The sequence below is a fragment of the Anabrus simplex genome, chromosome 10 (genome assembly GCF_040414725.1).
Source record: "Anabrus simplex isolate iqAnaSimp1 chromosome 10, ASM4041472v1, whole genome shotgun sequence".
NCBI lineage: Eukaryota > Metazoa > Arthropoda > Insecta > Orthoptera > Tettigoniidae > Anabrus > Anabrus simplex.
Genome location: NC_090274.1, coordinates 1,257,469 through 1,284,391, shown reverse-complemented (window position 1 = coordinate 1,284,391; position 26,923 = coordinate 1,257,469). Strand labels below are relative to the sequence as shown.

The 26,923-nt window shown below is 38.7% G+C and overlaps 1 protein-coding gene across 3 annotated transcripts in view; it reads right to left on the bottom strand.

Annotated features, from left to right (window-relative positions):
- LOC136882351 (RNA-binding protein squid) overlaps positions 1-26,923 on the bottom strand; it is a 102,065-nt gene that overhangs the window by 22,665 nt on the left and 52,477 nt on the right. For all 3 annotated transcript variants that reach the window (XR_011018790.1, XM_067154953.2, XM_067154955.2), the window contains exon 4: positions 1,997-2,143. Coding sequence is in view for 2 of the 3 variants with exons in the window: in XM_067154953.2 (XP_067011054.1) it covers positions 1,997-2,143 (147 nt within the window). In the remaining variant the exon portion in view is untranslated. The remainder of the gene's footprint in view (positions 1-1,996; positions 2,144-26,923) is intronic.

Sequence of the window (26,923 nt, the reverse complement as noted above, 5' to 3'; positions counted from 1 at the left end):
CCTTGAAGAACGCTAACATATAAAGTTTGCAACAACTATTTCAAGAAATTCGGACTTTTCTCCATAGATGCATCCTTTAACAAACTGATGTCATGCACTCTGGTGTACAATGGAACTCCCCCTGAGGGTGGGGGCGTTAGAATAACACCCACGGTATCCCCTGCCTGTCGTAAGAGGCGACTAAAAGGGGCCTCAGGGGCTCTGAACTTTGGAGCGTGGGTTAGCGACCACGGGGCCCTCAGCTGAGTCCTGGCATTGCTTCCACTTGTGCCAGATTCCTCACTTTCATCTATCCTATCCGACCTCTCTTGGTCAACTCTTGTTCTTTTCCGACCCCGACGCTATTAGGTCTGCGAGGGCTAGGGAGTCTTTCATTTTCATGCCCTTCGTGGCCCTTGTCTTCCTTTGGCCGATATCTTCATTTTTCGAAGTGTCGGACCCCTTCCATTTTTCCCTCTGATTAGTGTTATATAGAGGATGGTTGCCTAGTTGTACTTCCTCTTAAAACAATAATCACCACCACCACCACCACCACCACCGTACAGTGGAATTACTAAACATTTAAAGAAATTTTGTAATTATAGGTTTTCTGAACTGAATCGAGTATTCCTTGTTTTTGATATTTCAAAGTTCGCAACACCTCTAACTCATCCTGCCAGCTATGGAGTCTGGCCAATCAGAAATTTTGTGTATTTAATTTTCAGTCAATCACATACTTCTTGTAACTTTTCGATTGTCCAATAAAAAGTAAAGGGTGTGTCTGGACTTACTCCAGAGCCTTCTCGAACCTTCCTCTTGGGTATAAAAGCTGACACCTTTTCGAGCTAACTTGTCTTATTGATCATCTTGTTACTGAGCGTGTGTGTTAAGGGAGGAAATGGCCACCACTTTTTCTAACTCTGCAGGTGTCTCTGAAAGCTAACTCGAGGGGAAAGTTCCCTATCTTTAATAATGTAACCGTAAATTTCCTAAAAGGTAAACTTTGCTTTTTCTCATGTAAAATTTCAAGTAAGTCAAGAATACTAACTGAAATCCGGGGATAGAGAGTGTTACCCTCTCCAACTCCCATCAATTTAATTTGGAGGCGACTACGATTTTGTAACTGTTTTCACTATTGTAAATTGTAACTTATCTTGACCATCTAGTCACCTCAGCAGTTTAGGATTAGCCTCTGTATTGTCGGGCCACAAGCCCAAGTAGGGTTTTAATCTTTGTTTTCAAGGAGCGCAAGTTTCCGCCTCCATACATTTTCGATTTTTGGGCCAGTAATTGAACCTGTTGCTTTTCACAAAGGCCCGGTAGAATGGGTACTCGATACCCCTGTATTATTTCTTCCATGTAAACTTAAAAGACAACTGATACGGTCTTGTAAATTGTAGGTCATGCCTAGAGAGGCCTGAAAGTGTAAATTTTATTGGGCAAAGACGCTCTAATCCCAAATGTAAAAGTTAAAGGTTGCCTTGAGTAGGCTATAAGGGATTTGGAGCGCGGTCTCATTGGTAGAATTATAGAGCATTGAGACTTTCTTGTAATGTAAAACATATTTTTGTGAATATTGAAGAGTGCCTTTGGAAGGCCATAACTTTTAACCTTTGGAGCAAAAGGTGCTCTTGAAAATTGTGATTTAAGTATCCTGTAAAAGAAATTGGGAGGTTCGTCTCCTTGCCTATCTAACTAAACACAACAGTAGTGATGTTGGGACTTTTGAAAATTGGGAGCTTGAGGCTCAAATTGTACCCTTACCATTTCTTGTTTTTTCGGTTTCTTTTTTTTTTCCCTACCTTGTACCAAACTACCTCTGTACCTGAAATGTTGTTCTATCGCCAAGCAAATTGTTTTGTTAATATTTATTAGCTGAAAAGAAATATAACCTATATTTTTTAAGTTTTAAATTTATCTTAAACTGTTGTAGAGAGACCCATTCAAGCCAGCACCTTCTTTCACCTCTCTGTTCCATGCAAACACGGTAAAATTATAATAAAATCACTCGACTTACATTTCCAAACTTTGCGAAGTAACTCTTAATGTCGTCATTGGAGATCTCAGGTGTAAGACCACCCACAAAGATCTTGCCAATCCTCTGCTTGACCTTCTTGGGATCCACCTTCTTGCCGTTGATAACATGATTGCCAGCTGCCAAGACCTGAAAAATATCTGACTGTTAACAGAAAGGTCTAACAACTTTCTGAACATTGGAATGATATAGGAAGATCAACCTTTCAAGTGTTGTCAACCTTACACAAGCGTCATACATTTTTAACTGTAACCCGCCTACTCCGAAGAGAGCAAAAGACAAGGTTTATCCAGAATCCTGAATGCACACATTTCAGTGACTACTGCTTTCACCTTATGTTTTTATATCTTTGCTGATAAATGCCTTAGAGAAATGGGGACTGTAGCTCTTACGTGGACTCTTGATCACATGATGAATGTTTAGGTTTTAGCTCTTGTAGTTAGTGTGTCTCAAAAATATTATTTAAGGAGTTATAATCAAGTAAGAAATACTGAACAGTGTTGTTGAATACTCAAACTAGTAATAATGTGGGATAAAAGAAAAAATGCAGTTCAGTACAATAAAAGAATAAGCAAGAGCAGATGCAGGATGGGACACTTGGCAATGCTGAAGGGACTAATCAAATGGCTTAATAAGCACTGGTGGTACATTCAGATACATGTTAAGAATAATTGTTTTAAGGGTCCTAATGTCAATATCATCAGCCCCACTAGGTATATATTATACTTTCATACACTGTCTGCAGGTTGTAGCGAGAGAAGAATTGAAATTGGTAGATGAAGAATGGGGTACTCTAAAGAAGGTTGTGGTTGGTACAGCAGAAAAAGTATGTGGATGAGTCAAATCAGGAAACCTAAAGAAACTGCCTGGTGGAATGATGATATTAAAAAGGATATCAATGACAGAAACCGTGCAAAAAGATCCTTATATCAAGCCAGAACACTGGGAGATCAACAGGGAATAGAGGAGAAGCTGTCACTTTAGAGAAAGAAAAAATTACAGGTCAAACAGTTGGTTGTAGCTGAAAAGCAGCAATGCAAGAAAGATCTGGCTACAAAAATAATGCAGGATGAAAATAAACTGTTATACAGTATTGTTAAGAATAGAAGAACTCAAAATGAATCTATCCAATCCGTAGAACTTCCTAATGGCGGGGTGACTAGGGATAAGAACAAAATATTACAGAAGTTCAAAAGGCACTTGGAAACTTTGCTTAACTGTTATGAAAATGTCACTCCATTAGACCACGAACCTTATGATTTTCGCAGCACAAATACCACTAGTCTGACATGGTTGGAAGTAGAGACAGCGATATCTAAGTTGAAAAACAACACATCAACTGGATCAGATGAATTAACTCTTTCGCTGCGGAGGTCGACTTTTGTCGACCTACTTCCCTACAGCATTTGCTGCGCTAATCGACTTTTGTCGACTTGGTACGTTCCTGCTATAGTTTCCGCGCGCTTCTTTAATAAAGGCGCATTTAATAATACAAACATCTATAATAATGTATTGACTATGTACTAAGCATTGTTTGAAAATGTTGCCACCAATACTGGACCTATGTTTATTTGTTATCTTTCACCCGCCCGCCCACCAACATTCCTGTCAGCTGTCTGGCCAATAGCAGCAGGCTGCACTCAGCAGCTATGAGCGCGCGGAACAACATTAGTAATGACAGGGAAGACATCTTCAGTCTTTTAGTGGCCGATTCTAATTCAGACTGTTCAATAATTTGGACAATGAAACAAGTGATGGTGTGCATAGTGATTGTTCGGTAGAAAGTGCCAACGAGGAAGATCTTCATTTTTTTTTTGCTAGGGGCTTTACGTCGCACTGACACAGATAGGTCTTATGGCGACAATGGGATAGGAAAGGCCTAGGAGTTGAAAGGAAGCGGCCGTGGCCTTAATTAAGGTACAGCCCCAGTATTTGCCTGGTGTGAAAATGGGAAACCACGGAAAACCATCTTCAGGGCTGCCGATAGTGGGATTCGAACCTACTATACCCCGGATGCAAGCTCACAGCCGCGCGCCTCTACGCGCACGGCCAACTCGCCCGCTGGTCTTCATTTTGTATCGGACTAGCGGGATATTAGTGATGACATTGAAACTGCACTAATGAATGGAAGAATATTGTACAATAAGCTTCAAAAAAGGGTCATTAGTGCTCCTGACTTCAGAAATTCTGTCATAAAGGGATTTCTACGACAGTATCAGCGCTGTCCGCCGGCGAAACGAGGAAGACATTCTGATTACATACCTCAAGCGCGCATGGCGGAGAGGCACTTTCTTGGGAAGCAGCAGGACAAGAGTCACAAACCTAATTGTGTTATTTGTTCCATATTACCAGCAAAATGTTCAAAGAAAGGAAAGAGACTGTACAAGAGAAAACAGACAGTATTTTTTTTTTTTGGTAAGAATTGCCCGGGATAGCCTGCAATGTGTCCAGTTCCATGTTCGGAGATGTATCACGGTAATGTGTGTTTCAAGGTCAAATGTCACTGCTAGTTTACCAAAGTTGAGTCAAAAATGGTGCAATGGTGTTGAATTTCACTAACCTTTAAAAAAATAAAGTTTTATTTCATTTGGAACATACGGAAAAAATTACATTTTTCGGCAAGTGTTCTGTTGAAAAATAGCGCAGCGAAAGAGTTAAGTGTTGAGATGATCAAAGCACTAGGAGAGGTTGGACAACAGTGGATGTAAAGGGTACTAAATAGAATCTGGAAACAGAATGTAATACCCAATGACTGGAAGCAAGGAGTCATCATCCCACTGTTGAAAAAAGGCGATAGAAAGAAATGTGCCAACTACAGAGGTATAACTCTGCTGTCACATGGCCTCAAAATCTACGAATCCATCCTTGAGAGAAGGATTAGAAAATATGTTCAACCTACACTTGAGGAGGAACAACATTGATTTAGACGTTATAGATCAACTATAGACTCATTTTTGCCACCAGAATGCTCTATGAGAAGTATTGGGAGAAAGGTAAAACACTTATAACTGTTTTTCTGGACATCGAGAAAGCATATGACCCTTACCACGCAGGCGTATATGGGAATGTTTGAGACATAAGAAAGTGCCCAACGACATCATAGCACGAGTACAACGATTATATGATGAAACCAAGTGTTTTGTCCAGGTAGAGGATGGAAGGTCAGGTTGGTTCGAAACGAAGAGTGGAGTCCAGCAATGAAGTTGCCTTTCACCACTTCTCTTCATAATCATAATGGATGAAGTTTTAAAAGCGTTTAAAAGAAAGGATTCAACAACTAATGCCCTTGTTTTTGCCGATGATGTAATGGTATGGGGTGAGACAGAACCAGAAGTACAAACTAGACTAGATCTCTCGCACGAAGCTTTTACAACCTTAGGTCTCAAAATCAGCAAAACGAAGACAGCTGGCTTGGTGAAGAGTAGAAACTCTCCAACTGTTCATCTAAGAATTGGAGATTAGGAGATGGATACCGTAGACAATTTCCAGTATTTAGGTAGTGTTCTGTCATCAGACAATACCATACATGAAGAGATTAGCAACAGATGGAATGTGGATATCCGGCAACAGCTTGGCTTGGAAAGAAGCTTGCTGGAGACTCCAGAAGTGAAGAGATTGCAATGGTATGGTCACATGAAAATAATGGACCATCACAGGACTCCTCAAACTTTTTGACCACAATGTTCCTCGGAAGAGACTACAACTCCTAAACACCCTCATAACCATGTGCAGAGATCTGTATACTTTATTTAACAATCCCATTTATGTGATTACCCCAATGAAAATCTTTCCTTATATTAACACCCAGATACTTACAATGATCCCCAAAAAAGAAACTTCCATCCCATCAACGCAGTAATTAAAAGTGAGAGAACTTTTCCTATTTTTGAAACTCACAACCTGACTTTTAACCCCGTTTATCATCATACCATTGCCTACTGTACATCTCACAACATTATCGAGGTCATTTTGCAGTTGTTCACAATCTTGTAACTTATTTATTACTCCGTACAGAATAACATCATTCACAAAATGCCTTACCTCTGATTCCACTCCTTTACTAATATCATTTATATATATAAGAAAACAAAGGTACAATAATACTGCCTTGAGGAATTCCCCTCTTAATTATTACAGCGTCAGATAAAGCTTCGCCTACTCTAATTCGCTGGGATCTATTTTCTAGAAATATAGCAACCCATTCAGTCACTCTTTTGTCTAGTCCAACTACACTCATTTTTGCCAGTAGTCTCCCTTGATCCACCCTATGAAAAGGTTTAGTCAGGTCAATCGCAATACAGTCCATTTGACCTCCTGAATCCAAGATATCTGCTATATCTTGCTGGAATCCTACAAGTTGCGCTTCAGTAGAATATTTCCTAAAACCGAACTGCCTTCTATCAACCAGTTATTTATTTCACAAACATGTTCAATATAATCAGAAAGAATGCCTTCCCAAAGCTTACATGTAACGCATGTCAAACTTACTGGCCTGTAATTTTCAGCTTTATGTCTATCAGCCTTTGCTTTATACACAGGGGCTACTACAGCAACTCTTCATCTATTTGGTATAGCTCCTTCAACCAAATAATAATCAAATAAGTACTTCAGATATGGTACTATATTCCAACCCATTGTCTTTAGTATATCCCGAGATATCTTATCAATTCCAGCCGCTTTCCTAGTTTTCAACTTTTGTATCTTATTGTAAATATCTATTCTGTTCAGTTCGTTACGCCCCCTGAGGATCATGAGCGACTTGTTCGGCACGCCTTCTTTCTTCTCAATACCTCTTCATTCTCTCACTCCTCCTCTTTCTCTCTGCTTCCGTGATCTGAATCTGGATCCTAATACGATACTGCACACTTTTAAATCACAGCACAGTAACCACCTGTGTTCATTGTAGTTCAGTTTCTGCAATATCATAGATAAATTGTGATAATTTTCAAGAAAAGATGTTGAATAGGCGACTGGCAATGAAGCAAGTTTATTTCCACTGTGCAGAAGAACACTTTTGAGATTTCTTTTACTGGTATCAATAAACAGATGCCGGTCCTTTGCTTGGTAAATAGTTCCAAGACAACTAATCAAGCCAGGGATATCACAGCAAAACACAAGTTCGTCTTTGTGAACCTGCCGGAATTCATCCTCCCAATTTCTCTAACAATATGAATTTGTCCCAGGAAGTAAAAAATTTCTCTCTTTTAATCTTGATCCTGAAAGTTCACTCTTTTCTAATAATGTTGTTTGCTTTACGTCCTACTAACTACTGTTATGGATTTTGGAGACTCCGAGCTGCCAGAATTTTGTCCCGCAGGAGTTCTTTTACATGCCAGTAAATCTCCTGACATGAGGCTGACGTATCTGAGCCCCTTCAAAGACCACTGAACTGAGCCAGGATCGAACCTGCCAAGTTGGGGTCAGAAGGCCAGTGCCTCAACCGTCTGAGCCACTCACCCACTTCTTTAGTGAGGCCTAGGTCACGCACCAAATCATTTAGTCACACTGATTATAAAGACATGGAGTTTTATTCTCAACATCTGGTAAAAAGGTTTCATCATCACCATCCTCCGCACTTGAAGATGATGAAGACACTCTCTGATAACTGTACTGGTGGTTTTGGGACAGGAATATGGGGTCTATATGGTAAGGGTGTTATGGCTGATAGAAGGCAGGAATACACCCGGACACTTTACATACACAAAAATAACACTTGTCAAATTATTTCTTTGTTCCCGCCAAGCCATTGGGATTCCGAATTGCATTCACGGCAACAACCCATTGTACCATTGCAGCAGGTTTTCTACACACGTTTTACACACAATATGGGGTGCAAAATCACCTAACTTCATGTTAAAAATATGCCAAGTACAAGCCTTTTATAAATGGCATAATATGTCGCTTTGGCCTATACAACAGAAAGAGTTGGAATTGTTCTCACATTTTTACCTCTGAACATCACTGCCACTTGCCATTTTAACACAAACTAACTCACTTATTCACTCAATTACTTCAACTGCACGTTGTAACTTGTAGACAAAGGCGTGACACACGTTCTCAGATTCTCCTCTCAACTACGGAGAAACACGATCTTGGCATTTTGACCTTGTCTGACATTGCGCATCTGTGAACTGCAACTATTCTTCCTGTGATCCTGTATGATTTTACCTACTCCCTTCTAAAACAGGGCACATCCAATATTTTCTCTCAGACATGTCCATACGTGCATTCCATACAACCAATACAAACCTCATTTACAACAACGAAGCTCCATTAACATAAAAATGAGATGGACTTGTGACAAATCTGTACATCATATGAAACAACTGGTATTATTTTTTACATAAGAACACTAAATATAACGTATATCACATACAATTACTTTTGCCGGAAAATCTTCGCAGGCCGGTGTTATTGTTATATCTCAAGGAGGTGGATTGCACAAGCACACAGCACATTCACAACACCTTTCTCCAAATTTCTATAAATTTTCCAAAATAATGCTAGTGTTCTCTTATCAGAAACAGCCTGACAAACAATACATTATTTTAAAGCTGCGTTTATCTTGTAACATGTCAAAAAAACTTGATGAAAGTAACAGAATTTATTTGATAATGATATTCTGAACTTAACTCTTCTGTATTCCAATAACTACTGACCGAACTATGCACAACCAAAACAATCCAAAGACCCAGCCGATCTCGCAGAGCTCCGATCGATCGATGTCTCTAGTCTCAGATTTGTAAGTTTCTTACACAATAAGGACTGAAAAATCAAAAATACCACAGTAGTAGTCACCCATTGGACTTTCCAGGGTTTTTATACATCTTCGTTTATATATACCACATCACACTACAAACCACCACAGGAACATGTAATAGTGAATACATCTCTCCCCATAGGGCTACCAGGCGAGTTAGCTGTGCGGATAGGAGTGCGCAGCTGTGAGCTCGCATCCAGCAGATAGTGGGTTCGAACCTCACCGTCGGCAGCCCTGAAGATGGTTTTCCCATCAGGTAAATGCTGGGGCTGTACCTTAATTAAGGCCACGGCCGTTTCCTTCCGATTCCTAAGCCTTTCCTGTTTCATCGTCGCCATAAGACCTACCTGTGTCGGTGCAATGTAAAGCAACTAGCACATAGGGCTGACACCCAGAAAGGCATCTTCCCTTAAAATTAAGTTAAATCCAAACAAAATGCTGACATCGGGAAATAGGGAAAAGGCCAGGAAGAAGAATTACCCCTCACTCTGGAAAAGAATGTTACCCAAAGGTTGGTTGTTTGCTACAGTAGGGATGAAAATTGAAAGTTTGTGGACACGTAAAAAGCGAGGTGGTGTTCTGCATTTAGACAAGGTTACTTGATTTTTTTAAAACATGTAAGACTTGATTTTTAAATTGCAAAATACTATCGCTGAAGAAGAGAATATGTCCTTGAAACATGTACGAGTAATTAACTTATGTTAAATTGTTTTTTTATTAGTATTCACAAGGCAGATTCCTTATCTCCTGTTTATTCAGTGCAGCACGTTTATCGATGTAAGTAGTCAAAATGGACCAATAAAGACCATTCATATGGTCAAATTTATAAAATGCATAAAAATTTGTTGTGCGACTTACGGTATGGTTTTGTGGAGAGTCACATATGAAATTTAAGAAGAAGAAACATCTATCAGTTCCTTTTACGTGTTACCTGCTTCCAACCTCTCTGCTAGGGGCCATTTCCAAGTTACTTCACCAAGTATTTCAATCTCACATTATTGGATTAAAAGACAACTCTAGCTTCTCCTTTATCAAGGTCTTAAAGGAGATATGCAATCTGATCATCTACACCAACTTCACTAAAGAAATAATTTATTCCAAGACACTCTGTTACAGAAGCCGAGATAAAGTTCTGGTGAACTAGTATTTGTAATGCACTATAGTATGGAATAAAAGAATAATAATACTTTTATCCGTCTTTTCAGCCTCATCTTTGGCTTCAACGATATGAAAGTGACTGAGGTACAAGCATGCTAGTAACATCAAATCTTATGCAACCAGTCTTGGTAACTAGTGTAAAATAATGGCTTTAGAGTTGTTTGCTGCTTTTATTTTATCAGGCTTTGCAGATATATAGCACACCCAGTAAAACACTGTTTGTTACAACAGTGTTTTATGTATTAGCAGGCGTGCAATATGTAACAGCACATTCTGGTTTAGCAAAGAAAGACTCATTTCTCTTTACACAGAAAAGGCATGCCACATCCAATGAATGAAAGCTAGCCCAACCCTTAAAAATAAGCAGTGTGTCATTGCTTAAGAACAGTATGAAAACCAATTTTACAACCAGAAGGAACTGTTTAAAAGTCAAGGACATCAGTTCCACAAAATTTATAAAATTTGACAGTTTCATTAAAATACCTGTTTCAAGGCGGCATTGGACGGTGCATGGCATCTGCAAGCCAACTGATGTCGCATATTTGGCCTTCAGATCTGAAAAATTATAAAGCAAGTGACTACCCAGCACCCACAGTCAATGAGGGACAGTTACCTGGCGCAGGCAGATCTGTCTCGGGTCGTGAACATAACTTGTACTGCAGTTGAGTTGCCAGTTTGTGCTCAACAGTTTACTGTTGACCATCTTCTAATCATGTCGTTATCCATTCCCATGCATTTCCTGCTATCATGGTGCAACAAGAGGTTTGGGTATCAGATCACTACTTATTGTCCATAAAATTAAATTAATGTCAAAATGTCCCTGTTCAACCATTCTGTTCAAATACACAAAGGCACTATCCACTTAACCCTTGCACCAGCAGATAAATGTTTGATGAACACATGCAAACTTGACAATAGCTTGGGTCAACAAGTAGGAGTCCTGTCTAGTCACCACCAAAAGCAGCACCAAGTTCATTCAAGATTTGTATAAAAAACTGCCCCGATCCTATGAGCCTAATTTGCTGAAGCATGATCCGTGCAGCATAGACCACCTACACTACGTGGTGTGTTTTCAAAGAATTCTTTACTAATAACATCAGTTATGGCATAAAGCACCAAGCCACACGCTGCTTATGATCATGATGACCCTCTGGTACCCGTTTTACCCTGTGGACTGTCCATTTTTAGCAAATTTTGTAAATTTTTCCTAAAAATATGCAACAAGTTACATAACAGCACATCACTTACCAGCAATACATAAGTTAAGAAATATCCCATTTTCTTTTTATAAAATTTTAAATAATAATGCTGTTATCCGACAGGAACAAGCTAAGTGCTAACACCACGTTTATCCCTCTCCCTGCCTCATTATCATCCTCATCACACACCTAGATGCGCAGGTCGCCAATGGGTACCAAACAGAAAGACCTGCACTTGGTCTCTTCAAAGGCCAAACACAATGAATGAATGAATGAATCAACCAATCAATCAATCAATCAATCAATCAATCAATCAATCAATCAATCAATCCATCCAGAATAATTTAATTTTTTATAAGTTTATTTGGGTGAATATTATTTTTGTAGAAATGAACACAAAACAAAGAAAATTCCTGACTTAGCCAGAAATCGAACCCAGAGCCTCTAGGGCAGACTTGCCACTCCTAGACCATGCGGCCAGCTCAATGTTTTATGGTCCCTAAAATAACGCAGCTCTACGAAACACAAACAGTTCAAATTTCATCACTTTTATTCATAGTTTGCCGTTCTCTCTGGTTTCTTCCATTCTACATTTTGAACGCCCTTCATGGCCCTTGTCTTTCTTTGGCTGATATCTTCATTTTTTAAGTGTCGGATCCCTTCAGTTTTTCTCTCTGATTAGTGTTATATTGAGGATGGTTGCCTAGTTGTACTTCCTCTTAAAACAGTAATCACCACCACAAGCAAAACGCCCGCATAATCCCTAAAAACAGTTGCAAGCACCTTTCCAGCAGAAAGGTGTGTTTTGGCCTTGACTGGGCCAGCTGCACTCCATTGGAAATGCCAAGTGTGCTTCGTATTTGTTAAAATCCATTTCGGATGTGCTCTCTCAGAACATCAACAGTGCGTGCAAGAGTTGCACAAATTATGAACTTCAAATATTTCAATATAAAAAATTCAGCAGATCCCCAGACCAATCCATCTTTGCAGAGAATGTTTTTCAAATGATGGCAAATACTCACAGTGCAAGCTGCAGTGCCTTCATTCCAGAACCACATTCGACAGACATCATCCAGAAGCACATTAACCATTGAAAAAAATTCCTGTCAGAGAAACCAGACATCTGGCTCCTGTCAGATGTTGATGACCCTCTTGATTCCTGACCTGTCTTCTTGCAAGAGGGTTTTCAGAGTCCTAGATCTTACTGTTATGACAGTTGAAGACACAGTCACAAGCAAAACTAACCACGAAAGCAATCTGACTTGATTGCTCATAAAGGATAAAACTCAGAAACAAAACATTTTTCAGACCACGTTCCTATCAAAATTTTAGAACTTTTATCACACTGTGTCATTATGTGACCATTTCCTCAAATGTGACTGGATATCAGACGCCTAAATTCCTAATTATGAACTTTTTGAATAACAACAAATAAAACACGCATGAGGATCAAGAAAAATTATATGAATCACCAGCATTGGTTAACCCATTGTGTAACTTCACTACATTGGCTAACTAGTTTTGATGTTTTGGCACCGCTGAGGAAGAAAGGAGTTAGCTCTCAAAACATGTACGGTAATTAAGTATAATAAAATATGTAAAGTATTGACAATACTATTAAGTTAAAAGAAGATATGAAATGGTTCAACCTTCATTACTATTAAAATAAGGAATGTAAGTTGATATTCCTAATTAATTAAAATTGGTACCGGTTTCGACCAGTATTCTTGGTCGTCATCAGCTGATCAAAAGTGTAAAACAATGCACAGATAAATAAAATGCAAAGTTAAAATAATTCTGTTAGTTGCTATTAGTAAAGCACTAAAATCTTTAGGAAGCACTGTGCGTTGTTTAGTCAATCACAAATAAGAAGCACAGGTAAAAAATGTGAAGTTAAGATGAAACCGTCAGATGCCATTAACGAAGCACTATAACAAACTATGGAGCCCTGTTTGTTGAGTTTTCAATGCTAAGAAGATACCTAAAATTAAATACGTATTTTACAGTTTCAGTTCAAGATACACAGTATAATCTTAAAGATCAGCATTGCGTGTCGATAGTTCTAAAAATCATGAAGGAGTCGTTGATCAAATGCTTTAGTAAGATGTGTGTTAGAGAGCACTGTGCATGAAGAAGTCTAGAATCAAATAAGAATTTAAATGTAGTATAGAGCAAGTTCTTGAAGAGTTCAGTTGCAGTTCATAAAGCACTCTTTAAATTTAGGGATCAGCACTGCGCGTCGATAATTCCAAAAATCATAAAGAAATTGTAGATCAAACACGTAAACGTAGTACGGAGCAAGTTCTTGAAGAGTAGCAAGACGTATGTGTCGATCAGCACTCTGCTTCCAGAAGTTAGTGGAAATCCGATGAAATTTTTTTTAAAAAAATAAAGTATCAAGCTTTAAATGCTGATATGAGTGAAATAGTACAATATAGTTGTATATTATTTGTCTAAAGAGATAAAACTAGTTAAAGAAATTCGTATGTTAGATTAATGAAGTTATTGAAATGTATGACATAGAAAAAACAACTGTGATGAAAAAAAGTACTAAACAAGCGCAATATTGGAACAGATGAGGAGCGCAATGAGATAGCGTGATATATCTTGGAGGTAAAAGTTGAGGTCGATCTTAGAATAGCGTGAAGTATAAATTTGAAAGTTAGAGTGGTTTAAAACATTTGTGTTAGAGAATGTAATTCAAATAGGAGAGTGAAAAAAAAAAAAAAAAGAGGAAGGTAATAAGGAAAGAAAAAGTTGAAGTAGAAAAATAATGAATAAAATGAAGGGAAGAGTAGCGAAATAGTGAACTCACTTCAATAGAGAACACTATGAAATTCTTATCTCTTAAAGTATTGACAAGGCAGAAAATGTTTTATAGAAACTGAACAGAAGACAATACGGACAGGATTAACCAACAAGGTTAAAATAATCAAGTTCTACTTGCACTTGTCCATCTTTCCTACAATATGGGTGGTCTAAAAATAGTTTCCATTTCCAGCTTTATTACAACGTGCATCACTGTCGTAAAAGTATGTGGAGTAGCTTGGTCACTTGAGTGACTATCGGTTCTGTTTCGTCTGCATTAAATGGTATTTATTTCAGAAACTTTACATTACATGATTCAAATACAAAACAATACCTGCAATATATTTTAAAGATGTGACATAAAATGTTCCATGCCACAGCATAATTTGTGAGCACGAGTACAGAAGGACAGTTGATTGAAAGTTTCTCGCGAGCTGCCAACCAGGCGTAAGGCAGACTACACACTTGACCAGCGTGCATAGTTCAAAAATGTGATACTGCCAGTGAGGATAGGAGTTTATTTCGGAATTTTCTTTTTTTCACGCTTCTGTCTAGTTGGCACCACCCAAGGTGTGTGCAAATTTTCAGCACAATTTGCTATTCCCAGTTCAGACACCTCCCTTGTAAGAAGATCATAGACTTCCGTACATCAAGCAGAAAGGCAGGGTCTGTCTTAAGGAAGCTCGGTGATGGTAAGCCGCCCCATCGAACAACTGAAGCTGTCACACCCATTCAAACTGCATCTAATAAATTCAAGAGCCCTACAAAATAATCAACATACAATGATGGTTAAAAAGGAACTAGAAATGTTCAAATCACTAAGCTCCTCGAATTCTGAATATTGCAACCCTTTCATTCCAGAAGTAACAATAGCCTTATGAAAGCAGGAAAAGTGCCAGGTTTTGGTGGTACTCATTCCAAATTCCTTCTCAACTGTGCAAAATACATAAGAGAATGGCTGGCTGAGTTTTGTACAGACTTTCTCAATATAGCACATGGGCTAAAAAGAAGAAAAATTATTGCAATCCTTTAACCAATCAACCCCAGCAGGAAAACTCTAACCTATAGACCCAATGCTTTGTTTAGTATGATCTACAAGCTTCCAGAAAGGCTGATTTACAACCAAATTAGGCATACAATTTTCTGAAACTTACCTGCAGAACAAGCAGGCTATCGTCCACATCAGCTTTACAGATGAGGTCCTTTCTCTTACAACATTCATCGATGCTAATTTCCAGGAACATCGAAAGGCATTGATTTAACAACAGCGCATGATACTGTGTGGATACAAGATTGATGCTTAAACTACTATGGATTAGTCCTTGCTTAAGAATTGGGAATCTAATCAACAACATGCCCAACAATAGAACCTTCAATGGTCTAATGAATAACAGGATGAGCTTATAGAGGAAGTTTAATAATGGTCTTCCACAAGGTTCTGTTCTAGCTTCCATCCTGTTTAATCTATATATATCGTCGCCATAAGACCTATCTGTGTCGGTGCGATGTAAAGCCCCTAGCAAAAAAAAATCTATATATAGCAGACTAGCTGATGTACCCGTGCTTCGCAACGGAATTCTACATTGTATACAGAATTCTAGGCTAGTTAGTGTACACATTGCGAGCAAGATTGTAGTAAATTGCATAGCTCTTAACGTTACCCTAGAAACGCGACGGGGAAGTCACCAAACACCTTTTCTCATATGAAGACTGTGTTAGGGAATTTTCGTTGTAATGATAGGCCCGCTTGCCTACCATCAGTCACCACCAGGTTGGGGAGCTTTTATTATAATGGCTGACACGCACTCTCCACCAACCATTTTACATCCTCAGAAAGACTGTCTTAGTGGTTTTTCCAACTGAAATGAACATAGGTCATTGCAATGACATCAGTAGAAATGGCGTGATTAAAAGCAATGCTTTCATATGAAATACCCCATCAAATGAAAGGCCACACACTTTCTCACTTTTAACGAACAGTACTATGCAGGAATTCCAGAGCTGGAATGACCAAGTCGCAGACAGCTCTGATCCGTGAACACTCTTCGTCTTTTTTCAACGGTGCGGGGTGGGGGAAGGCGAATAGCGGAGAGTCCCAGGGCAAAAACTATGCCCTTTTACTAATCTGTTTCCGGGGAGTACCCGATGAGTCAGAAAATCTCAATTCACTACACTGGCAACGAAAAAACCTGACTTGGAGGCAATTTTTTCCTCCAAGCCAGAGGAGAAGCCCCCTCTTCACTGCTCATTTGGAATTAAATGAATGTAGAATTTAATAAAAGTGAAGAGGAAGAAGCTTTTCTTAAGAAACGGCTCTTTTCAGGGTTGACTTTTGAGTTATTTAGTGAAATGTTGTGCTATAATTTGAAATAGGCTTAAATTGTAATTCTAGACTATGTCCTACTACTACTACTACTACTACTACTACTACTACTACTACTACTACTACTACTACTACTACTACTACTACTACTACTAAGTGAGCCTCTGCCGTAAGTGTGCATACAGCTCATTCAAAACAGCGCGTCAGAGTAGGGATCGAATAGCTGGAATACTATGATGAACCAGTGTGTTACGTACCTGCAGTATCAAAAAATGTACGAACCAGAGGAAAATGAAAAACTACAACCTGTTTTCCAGTCATTGACCGGGTCAGGGATGTAATGAATGAAGCATATATATACGCTGTTAGTACGATAGAGTCGCCACTCCCATTGATATATTAACGACTGATAGATGTTATGAAATGAGAATGGACAGTGTTGCTGGAATGAAAGAAGACTGAAAACAGGAGTACCCGCAGAAAAACCTGTCCCGCACAAATCTCACATGGAGTGACCGGGATTTGAACCACGGTAACCAGCGGTGAGAGGCCAATGCGCTGCCGTCTGAGCGACGGAGGCTACATGAACCAGAAGAATGGCATGCTAAAGAAGAAAGTTTTCCAACTCCCCAGCTATTTCCTGCCAATGTTCAGTCGGGCTGTTATACTCGGTACGCAGTAGTAATCCCATCCCGCCGGGCTGAGTGGCCCAGACGGTTAAGGCGCTGGCCTTCTAACCCCAACTTGGCAGGTTCGATCCTGGCTCAGTCCGGTGGTATTTGAAGGTGCTCAAATACGACAGCCCCGTGTCGGTAGATTTACTGGCACGTAAAAGAACTCATGCGGGACTAAATTCCGGCATCTCGGCGTCTCAGAAGACCTTAAAAAGTAGTTAGTGGGACGTAAAAGAAATAACATTATTATTATTACTATTATTATTATTATTAGTAATCCCATCTATCGGAGTTGAGCAGCACCATAAGAAACGAAGAACATCACAACAAACAATGGTCAATGTAAAGTTATTGTTGATCAGTGTTATGCGCTTTCGATGTAGGCCTTCTGAAATACCACTCTATCATAGTCGGTACAGTAAAACTGAATGAAACATAAATGATCGGAAATTGTATTGTCTATAACTTTTGTTATGTAGTACTTTTCAATAGCACCAATAACATAGGTACCGGTATTTAAAAATTTAATTTTAGGCGCCTTTCCCTATCACTTCATCCCGGGCCAATAAAATTATTTACAGCCTAGACTGTAGTTCCTTATTCCCCAACTCTACATACCGGTTTTCATTAAATTCCATTAACCCATTTTCTTGTTGCTCGGCATTGATATGGACTTAGCAACAAAACTACAAATTCATTAACATCTGTGTTATCAGAGCCGGTAGGTAAAACTGTATAAGACATAATTGATTGGAAATTTAATTCTATATATATAGTATTTATCGATAGGACCGCTAATAATATAAATATTCGATAATTAAATTTAAGGCCTTCCCCTTAACTACCATTTCACTCATCGTGAATAAAATTATTTATAGCCTAGATTGTAGCGGCTCATCCCCCGACTTTATATACCAATTTTCATTAAATTCTTTTCGGCCGTATTTAAAAATTAAATTTTAGGCGCCTTCCCCTAAACTACCATTTCATCTCGGGCGAATAAAATTATTTACAGCCTAGACTGTAGTTCCTTATTCCCTGACTCTACATAGCGGTTTTCATTAAATTCCGTTAACCCATTTTCTTGTGGCTCGGCGTTGATATGGACTTAGCAACAAAACTACAAATTCATTAATATCTGTGTTATCAGAGCTGGTACGGTAAAAATGTATAAGACATAATTGATTGGAAATTTAATTCTATATAACTGCCAAGATAGAAGTATCCTCTCCCCATCTTAGCAACAGAAATGCCAACAGAGAATTGCATACCTACTTTGAAAACAGACTACTTTTACATTATAGATATTCCAAGCATCTGGTAGTTACTTTATACAGGACTCTAAGCTTCAAAGAACACCTTGCTGAAACAGCCACCAAGCTTACAACCAGAACCACATCTTAGCATGGTATGACATGGGATTCATAAGCTTCTACACCTATGATTTCTGTCCTTGGACTGGTCTAGCCACTGGCTAAATATTGTGCAAATCTGGGGCAATCCGATTCACTCCAACATTCCGTTTGCCGAGATTAAGCCTTATATAAAATTAAAAGTTTAGTTTAACAGTTCCACCTTTTCAATACAATTTTTTTGTAAAGCGAGTTATATTACACATGAAACATTTATTTGGTACTAGTTTCGACCTAACGTCAAGGTATTCATCAGCCAACAACACGAATTGCACAACATATTAAATAGTCCATAAACAATGTACGTATATCACAGAAACATTGTGGCTTGACGTTACAAAGTTAAAAGTTGAAGATGAAACAGTCACAATGGAGATAAAGTTTTAAATTATGCATAAATTGCATTAAAGCAAGACACTCAGCTGCCGCTGAAGGATGATTCAATTTGATCAATGCATATGATGACTTACAGCTGTCAGAACTTTGTAGCGAAGGATACACGAATTTTCACGAATCTTCGGCATCCAGATTGATAAATTGAATCCTCCTTCAACGGCAGCTAAGTCTCTTACTTTAATGCAACTTATACATAATTTAAAACTTTATCTCCAATGTGACTGTTTCATCTTCAACTTTTAACTCTATAACGTCAAGCTACAATGTTTCTGTGATATATGTACCTTGTTTATAAACTATTTAATATGATGTGCAATTCGTCTTGTTGGCTGATGATGACATTGACCTTAGGTCAAAAACTAGTACCAAATAAATATTTAATTTGCAATGTAACCCGCATTACAAAAATTTTGTACTGAAAAGGTGGAACTGTTAAACTAAACTCTTAATTTTATATGTAATCACCAGGGCACGGATTTTTAGATGGCATAAACCTTCACTTTAGGTTTTTTGAATTCTTAAAATAGGTTATTTTAGGTTTTTGCCTCCAGGCAGCAACATTTTTTGGTTTTCGTAGTTCTGTAAAATCTTCGGCATCCAGATTGATTAAATTGAATCATCCTTCAATGGCAGCTAAGTCTCTTGCTTTAATGCAACTTATACATAATTTAAAACTTAATCTCCATTGTGACTGTTTCGTCTTCACTTTTTAACTTTATAACGTCAAGCCACAATGTTTCTGCGATATATGTACATTGTTTATAAACTATTTAATATGTAGTGCATTTCATGTTGTTGGCTGTAACCTTAGGTCGAAAACTAGTACCAAATAAATATTTCATTTGCAATGTAACTCGCATTACAAAAATTTTGTACTGAAAATGTGGAAATGTTAAACTAAACTTTTAATTTTATATGTAATCACTAGGGCCCAGATTTTTAGGTGGCATAAACCTTCACTTTAGGTTTTTTGAATTTTTAAAATAGGTTATTTTAGGTTTCTGCCTCCAGGCAGCAATATTTTTTGGTTTTCGTAGTTCTGTAAAATTTATTTAGTACTTATGTTACAAAAGTTTACATTGTCATATTCATAAAAATACGCAGAGAATACACTGTACTGTGTCCTTTGTAAGTTATTTTTTTGGCTTGCAGTAAATAACGACGTACATAACCCACATTATCTGGCGTAAATGATTTCCTGTTGTCACGTAACACATTCTTATATGACGAAAAAGTTCTTTTAACGGAACAAGACGTCATTGGAGCGTAGTACATAGATGCTAATGCATTAGGTTGTAGGGGTAACTTTCCTGAATACTTTTCACCCTGTAATATTGAATTGATGACTTTCATATCTTCAAAACCAGGATTGCATTGAAGAATCTTCTGCAGCTTCGAAGAACATGCCACTCCCAATGGCCCAGGTATTTATTTCTCTTCTGGAAACATTGCCAATGATATCCAGGGAATCTTTGAGTGGCAAGGTTGCACCTTCCAACTGGAGAATAGCTTCTGGTATAAAACAAAAACGTGTCTTAATATATGCTAGGGAAGCGACAAGGGTCGGGCACTCAAGCGATTTCTTGGTCTTTGCGATGCAGGAAGCTTCTGTTTCATCAGTCATTGACGACATTTTTAATTTCTTCTAGGTGCTCAGCATAGTAAATAGCAGCAGACAGCCAAGTTCCCAAGCGGGTAAGTATTGGCTCAGGTGTTGTTGGTAGTTTCTCTTTGAACAACTGTATACGTGTTGGGGCTTTGAGGAAAACTTTCTTGACTGAAGAAACCACGCTGTTGACGTCACTGAAGTTGCTTCTAATCTCCTCCGCAAGGCGGTGCAGGCCGTGGGCCAAGGAAGTAATGTGTAGCATGCTCGGGTAGAAGGACTGTAGAACCTGCCCTGCCTTCAATGTGTAGGCAGCACTGTCTGTCACTAACAAAAGGAACTTACTATCTTGATTCTCTGCTGGCCACAATATGCGTAAAGCATCCCTCACAGAGCAGGCTATTGTGCTGTTGTTAGTTTGTTCCATTTCTTTACAAAGAATTAGATGAGCGTTACCTGGTTCATTTTGATCCAGCTTACCTACTACCACATTCACAATGAAGCGACCACAACTGTCAGATGTTTCATCGACAGAACACCAAATATAGTGATCGCCTATATCTTCTCTTATTTCATCTAATGTCTTCTGGTAAACATGATACAAATAAAGTGGATTCATTAGGTATACTGCGGCCACTGATGTCTCCTAAGAATGTTTTCATGGTCAGGTTACTTACTGTAGCACGTTCCATGGGACGTTTGCAGACACTAACGCCTGACATAGACGAAAGTTAAAGTTATCTTCAGGCTTGCCAACTGTGGAAGAAATAAACGTTTGCTTACTGTTGTTGCTGGACTTATTTCTCCTCTCTATGCTAGCCATGTGAGCAGCTGCAGATTTATGCTGCTCAAGATGGGATTTCTGCCCACATTTAACCTGAAATGAAGAATCCAAATCCTAAGTACTATTCAGTAAGAGAGATAGGGTATTGCAATGCAGGTTTTAGATCAGTTACGGGAAACTTACTTCTTCGGAGCATGCCTGACAGAAGACTACTCGACCGTCTGTAGTGAAGTGTCCATCTGTAGCAATCCATTTTCTCAATAAGTGCGATTTAGGCATTGTTTCGCTATACAACAAATAGAGTTAGAAAATATTGCAGGAACCAGTCATCACACACTCTGCCGGCCGTATTCTCTACGGACGACTGGAGGCGAAACTGTTTACATTCCTCCTGACCCATCAGATGCATCAAGGAGCCACCAGATGTCACATATGTAGTGGGATGCATGGGATGTGCTGCATTTAACGGTAGTAACATGAATTACCTCCGTCTTACTGCTTGTAATTGCGGTGGAAATAATTTTACAATGCAGGGAAAATAACATTCTTTATTTGAAGAAGGTGAAAAGGCTATTTAGGCTATTTTAGGTGTCAACCCCTCATTTAGGTTTTTTTAGGTGCAATGAAATTCACATATTCTGCTCCAGGAAGTGTGAAACGAACAAATATATAAAAATTTGTGAATTATATAGTGAGGAAAAAAAATAAGTTAAAACCTAAAAATCTGCGCCCTAGTAATCACAGTTCAATACGGACCATTCAACATGAAGTTTATATCTCTTAATTAGGCCATATACAACCTCCATCTGCGAGGCAAGAAAACTGCCTTATGAAAGTGTACCGTACTATATGCAATAATCCTTCTCTCCCTGTGCATCATGATCTCCATGATATTAATAGGAACATGCTTCACTCTTGCCATCCTCCCCTGAATACTGCAAGGAAACTTGTTGAAAATTAATTCTTACATAACTAATCACTGGAAACAATTATGGACAATCTTTGCTCCACCAAAACAAAACCATGTCATGCCTCACAACTAAGCCACCAGGTTTTGAGCTCCCCAGAAAGATATGGTCTACTCTAAACAGAGTCAGAACAAACTGTGGCTGATATGCACATTCCCTTTACAAACTGAAGAAATTTCCTTCTCCTGGATGTAATTGTCGTGCTGAAAGACAAACTATTCAGCACATTATCCAAGATGGTCCACTAACAGCCTTCTCAGGGGATCCAACCGAGCTCTTCCTAGCCACAGTAAAATGAATTAATTATATAATAGATGTAAATCTGTCATTGTGACCCTTTCTGTATTCAGTATTGTAAAGTTATATTTCACTCTTATTACACTGTGCTGTGTGTGTCTGCAATGTCTGACAAAAAGTTAAGCACCCAGGAGTGGTGCAATATCCCATTTCGGTATACATGTATAATACCATTGATGTGCGAGTAAGATTTACAAGGATCTGTAATGTGTAGAACGCCCACCAGACTGCATTCGTGATGGCACCGTCCTGTTGTTGATAAGTTGTCACCAGTCAAATGCTGTGAGACTACGTACAGTACGAAGCACCCATAATGCCTCTCAAGACATGTTAGACAGCCTATCCACTAACTGACAGCATTTAATAGAGGCCGCATTATGGGACTGCACGAGGCTGGTTGGTAGTATTGTGCAATTCCCAGGCATCTGGGCCATTCAGATGTCACAGTGGCCAAATGTTGGACTCAATGGGTACATGAGGGCACCCAATCACATAGTGTAGGTTTGGTTCGACCAAGAAACACCACCCAAAGGGAGGACCGTCGTATGGTGTGCCGAGCATTGCGGGATCCCATAACTTTGGCACCTGCCATCCACGAACATCCTGCGAGTTCCCGCACAGTGTCTAGACTTCCGAACGCTGGATTGGCCTCCTAAAGCCATGCGCGTCGGTTGACATTGACACCAGAATACAAACGCCTGCATTTGAAGTGATGCTTTGCCTGGGAGGCATGGACAGAGGACGACTGGTGTCGCATCATGTTCAGTGATTAATCCCACTTCTCCATAACCTCCGAAGATCATTGTGTGTGGGTTTTGTGGTGTCGAGGGCAGATCCCCCCAATATTGTGGAAAGACACACAGGCGTAATCCTTGGCATCATGGTATGGGGAGCTATAGGACATGTGTTCATCTCTAATAGTGCTTCGGCAGACTTTGAAGCCACAATGATACGTCACGGACATTCTGCGTCCGCACGTCTTATCGCTTATGGCACAGCACCCTGGGAGAATGTTCCAACAAGATAATGCATGTCCACACATAGCACGTGTGTCTACGGACTGCCTAGATCATTGACACCATTCCGAACTGCATAAGGGCATGCATTGTGGCCGGAGGAGAGGGGGGGAGGGGGATTGCAACACCCTACTGACCTGGCACCAACATTCCACCTGTAACTGCCAACGGCCTCGTGTCTTTCATCCCTTACTGTAATCAGTTCAATAAAGGCCCATGGTCTTTTAGCATATGTAGGTTCATTCACATTCAACCACTTCTTTGGGTGCTTAACTTAAAAAAAAAAAAAAAATTTAAACACGAGGGTAAATATGTCTGGTTCAAATCAATGTGGCTCTTCCTCAAATTTAGGTTCAATAAATTTTCTGATTTTTCACTCCAGGAGGGACTCTCAATATTTTTTAATCTACGAGATAGAAGAGTAATACCTTTCGGTCAACTTTCTTAAATAGTGGAATGATCACACCTTGCCTCCAGTCACAGATTCTTTCCAAATTGTATTTAGTAGTCTATACAACCACTGTATTCTAGGTTCTCCAAGTGCTTCCACCAAGTCCACATATAATGCATCTAGTCCAGCACCTTTTTTCATTTTACATGTTGCAGTCTCCACTTGCAGCCAAGTCAAACTTCCAGCAATATTGTTTATAGGATTTGGAGAGTCAGCATGTGCGTCATAGTTCAGTAAGTGATAGAAACATGTATGTAATCCTTAAACCCTCTTGCACTTAGATCGGCGCAAAAGGTTATAGCAAGAACGCTCACGACGCTGATAATACATCGGCTCTCTCCTATTTAGGGATTTTGGTAATTTCTGACCGTTAAATGGTAACAGTTTATCGTGTCAGTAACTTAAGCATTCAATTTGGGTTTTACTCTACAGATATATCCACCAGCCCTACAAAATATTTTTTATTTTCGACAAATGAAATCTGTTGACCATGAATGTTTATGTTATGGTTGCCATATGAATACAACAATTTAATCTTGCTATCAGTTTAGTTTAGAGTTTTTTTTTTGTATATCATGTGTTCACTGTTCTTCGCAAACTATAATTTTACACCTTCTAATTACCCTGTTGTTGTACGTGCCTGCGTTATCTTTTTCTCGTAATATAGGCCATATTCAAGGCCAAATGAGTCAGATATACTTGAATTTTCAGATTATTTACACAGTAATAGTAACCTTTTTTTTTTTTTTGTTGCCGAAAGTGATTCCCATTATGTGGGAAGTGATGATTTTACCCCTGAAGATTTTCGCACAGTCACAGCTGCTCACCGTGCAACAGACCGCGGGGACCTGACATCAATGCAGTTATGTGTAGAGTGAACAACTTCTTGCCATACTTCATGAGTGAACTGCAGCACAAAAAATCATATTATCAAATTATTCACAATTAAATGTTCTTTCTTTCAGCCCTAAGAGTAAGGAAGAAAGACACAATAATGCCAGATCTTTCTGTCATTGAAAACCATTATTGATTTTTTTAAATTTATTTTCAAAATTTAATAATTATTTTTGTCTTTACCAATGATAATACATCCAAGTAGGTGTAGAGATGTGGCGACCCGATCGCCCAGTGGGAAACCACTGCAATCAGCTACCCGAGTATTGGCAGGAAAATCATAATGTTTGCGGGGTATGGAGGAAATGCCCACTCCCAGTCCTGAACAACTAGGATGAAATAAGACAGAAAGCCTTCTTCACAATTTCATGATATCATCCTTCATCTCTCATCTTCACCTTTTTAAATAAAATTTAGAATTGTAACTCGAGAATTTATTATTATCTCAAGGCGACTCCTTAGACAGTCGACCATGAAAAGTCTTTTGAAAAGGAATTCTACCCACTACAATCATATATTGCAGAAAAAGCAGCATTCGGATGTGGTGGGCCGTCATTCGGAAGATTATGATTCATCGGAGCACCCGAAAACTCAACAGCCAGCATCTATACAATGACTTCAAAGAATTAAAACTAAACAAATCTTCTTTCTTCTCAAAACACAATGTTAACTCTCTGTGCCAAATTGGAAAATTAAAGATTATCACTGACATCATGGACAAACATAAAATTCTAATCATGGCCCCTTCAAGAAATAAGGAATAGTGATCAAGACCCAATAGAATCACAAGGGTACTGACTGTATAAAAGAATCCCTGGAAGACGAGTGATGAAAAACTGTCTGCAGTTTGGTAATGGATTTCTAATAAATCTCAAAATCATAGAATCAGCCATGGAATTTAAATCTCAATTCCCCAGACTTGCAACAGTAACTCTGAAATCTGCAAATAAAATCTACACAATTATCAATGTACATGCTCCCACAAATCAGAAAAATAACACCCTAAAGGATAAAGAAGAAGCACAAAAATTCTGGGATCTCATGGATCAAACTTTAAGGCAACACTCCGGAGATAGAAATCGATATTTTGGTCATTTTGGTGAAATATTTTTTTATGACTGAAATGGAAAGGATTAAGTTTCTTTTTTCTGGTAACGAAGTTATTCTGCTGAATTCAAACAATTTATCACTGTAATAATGCTTTGTTTGCCAACTGTAATTTTATATTTAAGTCCCATTTTTCTCCCATAATATTCTGCCAAATGTAATAAAATTTGTATGGTATATGTATCACAGCTATATTATGAAACCTGCATATGGAAATTTTGATAGCAGAATTTTTCAAGTAGTAGGGATTTTTAAGTCCAAGATTTTAGAACGTAAAAATTACACAAACTTTAGTGCAATATATCTCCTTATAAAAATTATGTAAAAAAAATAGATACAGGCCCGGTTTCTTCAACGAATGTTAAGCGTTAACACTGCTGTTAAGGAGACTCAACACACAATTTAACAAAATGGTCGTCTCATCAAGAATTGTTAACTCTAACAATTGTTAAATCTTGTGTTAAATTAACCTAGCAGCACCCCTGTGTTAAACCTCTTAACAGTTGCTAAAATTTCAAAATGGAGACATGTAGAAGACGTAAGTTTGAAGCTTTACTGCTGTATGAGGACTATTTATAAACTGAAGACGGCAAAGGACGACCCATACTAAGAAATAACGACCTTTTAGAGTTGTCAGAAGAAAGATTTCTAATTACCGAAGCCATAATGAACAAGGTACCTACTAGACGATATAGGTCAGAGTTTCCAACAGATTGCAACTTACCAATCTATCCAGTGCAGCAGTTGCTTATAGACTTTACAAGGATGGGTTAGACCCCGCGTCCAATCGATTTCAACTAGCTTAATGTACCTGCTGGGGGATACTCAATGGTAACTCGTGTAGAAGGGTTTGGGTCAATACCGTACAGTTTCGTTTTCGAAATAAATGAGGACAAATGTCATGAGGCAGGATCCACTTCGGACCACGTGGAGGGGATAGAACACTAAAATGCGAACACATTTAACTTGTACTTGTTAGGTCCGTAACCTAATCATTTCCGAAAAATTACGACTTCCCGATTGTAAAGCACCGCGTATATACTTGAAAAGTTGCAC